The sequence below is a fragment of the Megalopta genalis genome, chromosome 3 (genome assembly GCF_051020955.1).
Source record: "Megalopta genalis isolate 19385.01 chromosome 3, iyMegGena1_principal, whole genome shotgun sequence".
NCBI classification, from domain to species: Eukaryota; Metazoa; Arthropoda; class Insecta; order Hymenoptera; family Halictidae; genus Megalopta; species Megalopta genalis.
In genome coordinates, this window is record NC_135015.1 from 31,136,473 (window position 1) to 31,144,060 (window position 7,588).

General features: G+C 47.7%; 2 protein-coding genes across 5 annotated transcripts in view; one reads left to right on the forward strand and one right to left on the reverse strand.

Annotated features, from left to right (window-relative positions):
* The window catches only part of LOC117218201 (ras-related and estrogen-regulated growth inhibitor), a 101,127-nt gene extending 93,792 nt beyond the window's left edge, over positions 1–7,335 (reverse strand). Inside the window, exons 1-2 of one of the 3 annotated variants that reach the window (XM_076520592.1) lie at positions 7,209–7,335; positions 627–1,833 (exon numbers count right to left, since the gene is read on the reverse strand). In XM_076520592.1, coding sequence (XP_076376707.1) covers positions 627–687 — 61 coding nt within the window. In that variant the 5' untranslated portion in view covers positions 688–1,833; positions 7,209–7,335. Of the gene's footprint in view, positions 1–626; positions 3,003–3,153; positions 3,427–7,208 lie in introns of those variants that run through there. The other 2 variants (XM_033466416.2, XM_033466418.2) reach the window with 2 other exon arrangements.
* Positions 4,048–7,462, forward strand: Spag1 (Spag1 axonemal dynein assembly factor). 2 transcript variants are annotated; one of them, XM_033466414.2, is made up of 10 exons: positions 4,048–4,440; positions 4,686–4,962; positions 5,105–5,318; positions 5,436–5,597; positions 5,679–5,806; positions 5,883–5,986; positions 6,062–6,695; positions 6,756–6,876; positions 6,957–7,127; positions 7,231–7,462. In XM_033466414.2, the coding sequence occupies exons 1-10, from the start codon at positions 4,283–4,285 to the stop codon at positions 7,308–7,310; spliced, it is 2,049 nt and encodes a 682-aa protein (XP_033322305.2). In that variant the 5' UTR covers positions 4,048–4,282; the 3' UTR covers positions 7,311–7,462. The 2 variants fall into 2 exon arrangements, with proteins under 2 accessions (XP_033322305.2, XP_033322304.2); XM_033466413.2 differs by lacking the exon at positions 4,686–4,962.
* Positions 7,463–7,588: the final 126 nt, after the last annotated feature.

A 7,588-nucleotide genomic window follows, 5' to 3' on the forward strand; every position in this document is an offset into this window, starting at 1 on the left:
CTACGAGCGTGGAATTTTAAAGTTGTCAGAGAGATGGCAAAAGGTCATCGAACAAAATGGAAAATACATTACCGATTAAACTTTGTTCCAAGTAAAAAAAATAAATTTTTTATTTCATCGAACAAATCGGCAATTACTTAGTTGCCAACCCAATAGAAATAATATATATACTATAGGAATAATATAAAATAGGAAATTCGTTCTAATAGGAATTTTAATAGCAATAGATTTTTAATACAAATTCCGGTTACGATAAGCTAGATAGAAACTCGAATTGGAATGCATTCTACCAGAAGTTCAAATTTAATTCGAATCTTTAATCTTTGATATAAGTTTAAAGCGTCATAGATCTTCGATACAAATTCTAATTATGGCTGGATATAAATAGAGATAAGCTTAATCCGAAAAGAATCAGACTTTCTACGAGCGTGGAATTTTCAAGTTGTCAGAGAGATGGCAAAAGGTCATCGAACAAAATGGAAAATACATTACCGATTAAACTTCGTTCCAAGTAAAAAAAGAAATTTTTTATTTCATCGAACAAATCGGCAATTACTTAGTTGCCAACCCAATAATCTTATCGAGCGGTAAGAAAACAGAGAATACGAATAGAAGCTTGAAATTACCTGACTTCCCGACTCTGGGGCCGCCGAGGACGACCACCCTGATTCTGTTGACGTTTGTCATCAGACGTGGATGTTAGGTGTCGTCCGAGCCTCGCTTGCACATTATATATTCTCCAATTGACACTGTTCCCGTTGCGGTTTTCACTCTACGCGGCGTTCATTTCGTTTTAAAGACGTTAATGTTGCATTTACATCGCGCACGCGCACACGAGAGAACAGAGAACGCGCGACGGTTTATGGGTAAAACGAACACTGGCGCGCCACAATACGAACACGTCGGGACGGCACGGTTCTCTACGGAGGCGAATATTTACCCAGGCAGATAACAAACTCGACGGAACTTTCGTACCACCTTCCTCTTCCTATGCATACCGCGTCGCGCCGCGAGTCAACGGTTTTGTAACGACGATAAAAAGGTCGATTACGATCGATGACTGTGTTATTTGCTCCTCCGTCGAGCTTCTATTTGCTCGGACTGCGAGGCAACCAGTAGCACCGGTAACGTTGGTTGCTTGTTCCGCTTCCACTAATCACCTCGAACCGTAGGGACAGCAGCTTCGCGGCGTACGCGAATCCGCGATGCGCTCCCTCCACGCGCGCTCTTCGATGGCGCGACAAACTCTGTCGAGCGAGAGCCACCACCTTTTTCCCCAAAGGCGACAACGCGTCGATCCGTTTCGATACGTCGCTCGAACGCGATTCACTTCACGACGGTTGCGGGGCCCCGTCGCGAAACGCGCGCTCCGGGATCGATATCTCCGCGCGAGTAGTATCGTCACAGCGAACCGAAACGACTCCCAACCGTGCAGTCCGAAGCCGTTCGACACACGCGACGCGCATTAAATACTTCCCGGACACTTGCCGCGCTTCCGATTCCCGTCCGGCGGACGGATCCCGTGGCACTTCGATGACGCGCCCGAAAGTTTCTCGGCCGACGACGATGTCGCGCACAACTCGGCCCGTTCGTCGCGCCGCGTCGTTGAAAACGCCACTTTCTGGTCCCTCGATTTCTCGCTCGTCCGATTTCTCTTTTTTGTATCCCCTCGAAAACTTCACTTTCCACGTACGCCGGCTCGTGCTCCCGTCCACAGCAGCAACCTGCAACCTCTCCGAACTGAACACCACAGGCCGCAGCCGGTTAAATGTCGTCGTGCGGCGGCGTTCCGGTCGCGTCGCGGGAAAACATGCGGGCCCGCGCGCCGACACGCTGCGAATAATAACACAAGAAACGATTCAAGAAATGCTGTCTTGCTAGTTCCATTTATAACGGGTCGACGGCCTCCCTCTCCTCATCTTCTCTTCTCGCTTGGCGCCGCCGACGTCGGTCGCCCCGTTCGGATTACGAAAAGGGGAAAAAAGGAGGCTAGACGCGCGCTGGTGTGTACGCGAGAAGACGGACGCGCGCGCGCACTCTCTCGCCGACCGCGACTCTCGCCAGCCGAAGTACCACTCGCTCCCTCGGACGGGCAGACGAATACTGGAAGGCGAACGGCGCAGGAGAACTAGACTCCGAGAGAGCACCGCCCACGTGCTCTCTTGCAATTCCTGCGTCGCGTCGCGTCGCGTCGCGCCGCGCCAATTTTTTCTTCCCCGTCGGGGGGAGTTCTTTTCGATCCGCGGTTTTTCCCGTCGAACGTTATGAACGACAAATCACTGGTTCGCGCGCGAACGCCGTTGATTAAGACACCCGGCTCGCTTGAAATGTCACTTTTTTTCACCGGGAACCGTTCGAACTACTCGCGCTCGCTCGCACGCGCGCGCGCGCGCACTCTCGTACTTAATCACGTACCGAAACGACAAGTAACGTTTCTATTCGCGTTTAACGTTATCCCGAGCTAAATCGGCGAAGCGATAATATATTGTTCGCGCGAGACATTCCCGTAATAATATCGGGTGGTCCATGATTCATTCCTTTCGATTCAAACCGCGAGATTAGATAAGGTTAATTGACTTTGCCGCTCGATCACACGGATCGTATTGGAAACCGCGCGACTCGTGTCCTCTGCGACAGATGTTTTTCGTTATCGCCGCGGTATTGAAATGTTTTCCGTGCGTAGTCACGGATCGGCCGGGGTGTTTACGTGTGTCAGCAGCGGTAACGCGCGCGGCCGACGCGTGCAATTAAACGTTTTCTTCGCGAACAATGCGGCAGACGGTTCTCTATATTCCGTTTATACACACGTTGAACACTTTGTCACGGTTTATCGTATCGTATCGCGCGACAACTGCGAACGTTGCAGGCGGCCGCGAAGACGCGCCAGGCGAGAAGAGCCCCGAGAGGAGAAGAGAATAATCGATCGTGGATACGTTATCGAGATCGACTCGAGATTCGTGCGACGGGGGGGCCGGGCCCGTGCTTGGTTTCGGTATCGATACGGCCTCCAGAAGGTCGACCGTCGACGCGCAAACATCTCGAGCGGCATAGGACATGGCCCCCCTTGTTTGCACGAGTCGAGCCGGCCGCAATAATAGCATGTGATCCGACTCGAGGTAGCGCGAGCGTACGAAAGCACGCATAAATAAATACCTGATATCTACTAGCGATAAGAAATTCACTCGACGAAGAATTCCACAGCGGTACAACTCCCACGTTATTGTTTTTCGCTCTATAGCGAAACAACGCGAGGCGAGGACGAAATACTGGAATAACACGGAATACGAGAATATACGAAGGAGAATTATGATACACGGAGAAATCTTGTTGTATACGCGATTGGAAAAACGAGCCGGACCCGAGCCACGCGATACGCGGAAACAACTGTTTGGCACCGATCTCACCGAGCGCTCGCCGGCGAATGCTCGAGCTTGAGCGGCTCGCGCCGTCTAATATGCACTCGCACTCTCCAGTCTGCTGCCCACTGCAGGCTCCGACCACGGCATGGCGTACCGCTCCACGCTCCACGCTACAAGGTGACTGGCGTGTTAACAGGTAAGCGGAGACCGATGCGCGAGCGCCTAGTATGCAAGCGCGTGTCCGCGGCTACAGGTAACTACGGGAACACTTTTCTCTTTATGGGCACAATAACTTCTGGCCCGTCCGAGGTACCGTGCCTCGAATTATCGCGTTATCGTTATCGGATCGGACAAGCTTTTCACCGATGATAATTTCAGATAACAATCGAGTCGAACTCGTCGTCGAGTCGAACCCTCCGCCCCCCTTCGGAGACGATCTACGGTCTACGTAGGGGCTGCCCTGCCAAATGATACGCTGCACCGCGGATATGGCCCTGTTCGACGCATCCGTGCGTCTTTTTTACGGAAACGTTTCGCGCGTTCCTCGTTGTTCCGTAACTTTCGTATCTGAGAACGGACGACGCGCAAGGACACCCGGATTATTGTGCCCGTCCGTTCGAGCATTCGTACATTCGGTCTCGAACTAACCGAAGATTAGGTGCATCGTTCCGGACGGCGCGACGCGAATAATCGAACGTGTGCCGTATGCACACGCCACTGTGCATTGTGTCTGGCCAAAGTTTCGTTGGAAACGCATCATGAGGAAACCTCCCTGCATTACCAGTCGAGTCGGTGTGTCCTCGCGGATAAAACCGTGGAAGATTGATAATTCCGCGCGGTGGCCATGGCAACGGTGTTAACCGTGTTCTAACAGAAGGGTATTGTATTCCTTTTACCACCGACGCGATATTTTGTTTGGCAACATGGACGAGGAGAACGATACGGAGCTCGTCCGCGCCTCGAGACCGGAGAAAAAGTCTCTGCTCGAAAGGTACGGTATACCGGTCGAGCATCTCTCGTACGAGCACGTCTCCGGATGCGCAAATGGGAAAACGTTGGAGCGCATTGTAACGATACTGCGGTAAGTCGAGATCGAAATTCCGCGCGGTTTTCGATTCTACGAAAACGAAATCTTGCAATCTATTTTCTCACCGGCACCTCGCAATCGTCGCACCTTTTTCCAATCGCTCCGATTCGAAACGTTCGAACGCTCGCGTCGCGTTCGCACGATTCTCTTTATAAGCGAAGTATCATGCATGCATATAGTAGCGACCGCGTTAAACGAGTGCGCCGAGAGTAAGTGCAGGTGCGGTGTTTTATAAATAGGTCCGGCGAAGAAGGGTATTACCCTGATTTAACGAGACACGCGGAAGAACGTCTGGCCGTTGTTAAGCCGGCGAGCATAATTCTAAGAAAATCTGAACCCGTTCTAACGCGAAACATGTTAGACCCGACCGAATGCAATGAACTTGATACAGACATTAATCACTGGACGTCCGAAATGCAATCACGGGAGAAAGATCTCGAGGAGGGGAAAAATACTTTAACGGTGGAACCTGTCCCTCAACCCGATATTAGGCAATTTAAGGATGAACCCGTAAAAGTATCGCTCATATGTTACCGTATATCTTTCGTTAATTATTATTACATGCTGGCTTCTATATAACTACCCGCACTCTGCCGCATCACTTTTTGTTTCGTTACGAACGTAGCATAAACTTAGAGATCTAATTTAATTTAATCAGAGAAACACGGTAACGCGCTCGAAAGCTTCTAATAGAGCAAAACGCATTTCCTCGTGCGATTACGCGGCATGGGATAAATACGATGTGGACACTGAATTAAATAAGATCGATATACGGGACGAGCAACGGCAGATTGAAACTAAAAGGCTGCAGCAGAAGCAAAAGGAGAATTTGGAGAAACGGAGACTCAATAAGGAAACGATTATAAACAAATGTGAGTTGCGAAACCGGCTATTTTTTTTTTGTTTTTTTTTTTAACAAACTTTATAACATCGAGTAAGGTTTCATAGATTAGACGGTATAAGAAAATATGGGTGCATGATTTTATTAGCGTCGTTAACCGGGACCGAATTGAGCGTCATGGCGGAGCAAGAAAGAGGAAAGGGAAACGAGGCTTTCAAGGCTGGAGATTACGAGGAGGCTCTCGAACATTATAATACTGGCATAAAAATAGATCCGACTCCGACCACTTACAATAATCGTGCGATAACATGTAAAACGCTTATCCGACCATTAGAATTAGTAACGGTGTCCGTCCTATCGGTAACAAACTCATTTATTCTCGTCTTTTCAGTTATCAAACTCGGACGCTACGAACACGCCCTTAACGATTGCAACTTTGTGCTGGACACGGATCGCAGAAACATAAAAGCCTTGCTACGGCGAGCCGTAACTTTAGAGCATCTTGAAAAGTCATCCGAGGTATCGAATTACCATGCGGTTTGTTCACGTACGCAAATATCGTAACAGTTACCGTTAAAACTTAATTGATATACAGGCATTGGCCGACTACGAAGCTGTTCTGAAATTGGAGCCGACCAATCCCGCCGCTATAGCCGGGGTGAAAAAGTTAAGGAAACCTTGCGAATCCAGGAAAGTTAGGTACGAAGTTGTATCAAAATGTATTTCGATACGTTATGTACAAAATGCGAATTAATCCTGATTCGGTACTCGTAGAATGGCCATCGTCGAACAAAGCGAAGCCGAACGCGAGGAACCGCGTCGAGTCGACAAAACCGAAACAAATAACAATTACAGCGAACAATTCGAATCGAAATTAAATATTGGAAGCAACATATGTTTCTGCGATCGGGCCCCAGGGCCTTCGCAGAATCTGAGGCCCAGGCCGCACTTCAGAGCCGATTACTGCCTTCAAAACGACAAGCCGAAAGCGATAGCGAGAAATAGCTCCACGAAGATATCCGAGTCGCAGAAAAATTCAGCAGCCAATGTATCTAATTCTACGCAGGAAAATAAGAGTCCGCATTTATTTCGGAATCCGAAGTCAATTTTCTCATGTCCGACGCCTTCTAAACAAAATAGTTCGGTCATTATCGAAGAGTTGCCCAACGAGCCCTACAACAATAATATTTCGAAGAACAAAATTCTATCGAACGGAACAACCTCGAATAATAATAATAATAATTGCAATGCAAAACCAACAAATAACAGTAAAACGTCCGAAGCTAAGAAGTCGGCCGTTAAAAAGTCTAATAAAAATTACGAACCGAACATTATCGCCCCGAAAACTATTCAAGTGGCGAATAAATGTGAAAGTAAAACTAGTAATCCGGAAAAACATGTTCCACAGGTACGTTGCCAGCGATTAAAATGACCAAATATGATACGTAAACATTAATAATGATTGCAGACCTTCGATAATGTCGAAAATGCGTACGAATTCATGCGTATATGGCGGTCATTGAAGAACGATGATTTAGAGGTGCGCGCACGGTTGTTGCGATCATTGAACGTCGATAAGTTAGTTTTAGGTTGGTACTGGCAACGAGCTAAGTTGGTACTGTATATGTAAATCAAATCCTGAAACCTCTTCGCTAACAAATTACATTAGTTCTAGGTAATGAACTCGACGGAAATATGTTCAGTACCATTTTGCGTTGCATGGAGCAGCATTTTTGCAAGCCTAACGACACGGAACTGGTGAATAAATTTTTAAAAACGTTCAGTCGAATGAAACGTTTCTCGATCGTCAATATGTTCATGAACTCCGGCGACAGGCAAGGTAATGCTTGCATTGAGACTACGGTAACGGCAGAATTGATAAAAAAAAAAAAGAAAACGATTCTGTTTCTCTTATACTTACGATAATTGCATTCGTTCCACAGCCGTGTGCAACATGTTGAACTTTTTAGAAGAACATGGGACATCGGGTGTCTCCTCGCTGCGGAAAATTTATTGCGTCTAACGATACCACACGTTTTCGAATTTAGTAGGAGCACTTAATCGACCGAGTACCAATATCGTATAAGATAGAATCGATAGCGAGGCTGCGTTTCTTTTACATTTTCATCTGTAACAGTACATGTATACATCAATAAAATAATTACTCCGAACGAACGATGGCGCTATTTCAAAGAATAATACCATTATTTCATACCCGACCAAAGCATACGGGAGCAAGTCACCGATTACCGCCAACCTTTCCCGAGCTGCTAATTTTAGCTTCTGCTCCAGGACAGAAAT

Excerpts from the sequence above, each read along its gene's own strand:
- Spag1 (XM_033466414.2), top strand. The coding sequence starts at position 4,283 with ATGGACGAGGAGAACGATACGGAGCTCGTCCGCGCCTCGAGACCGGAG. Across the intron at positions 4,441-4,685 it reads CGCATTGTAACGATACTGCG|GTCCGGCGAAGAAGGGTATT; the intron begins GTAAGTCGAGAT and ends TTTTATAAATAG. Across the intron at positions 6,877-6,956 it reads CGTCGATAAGTTAGTTTTAG|TTCTAGGTAATGAACTCGAC; the intron begins GTTGGTACTGGC and ends AAATTACATTAG.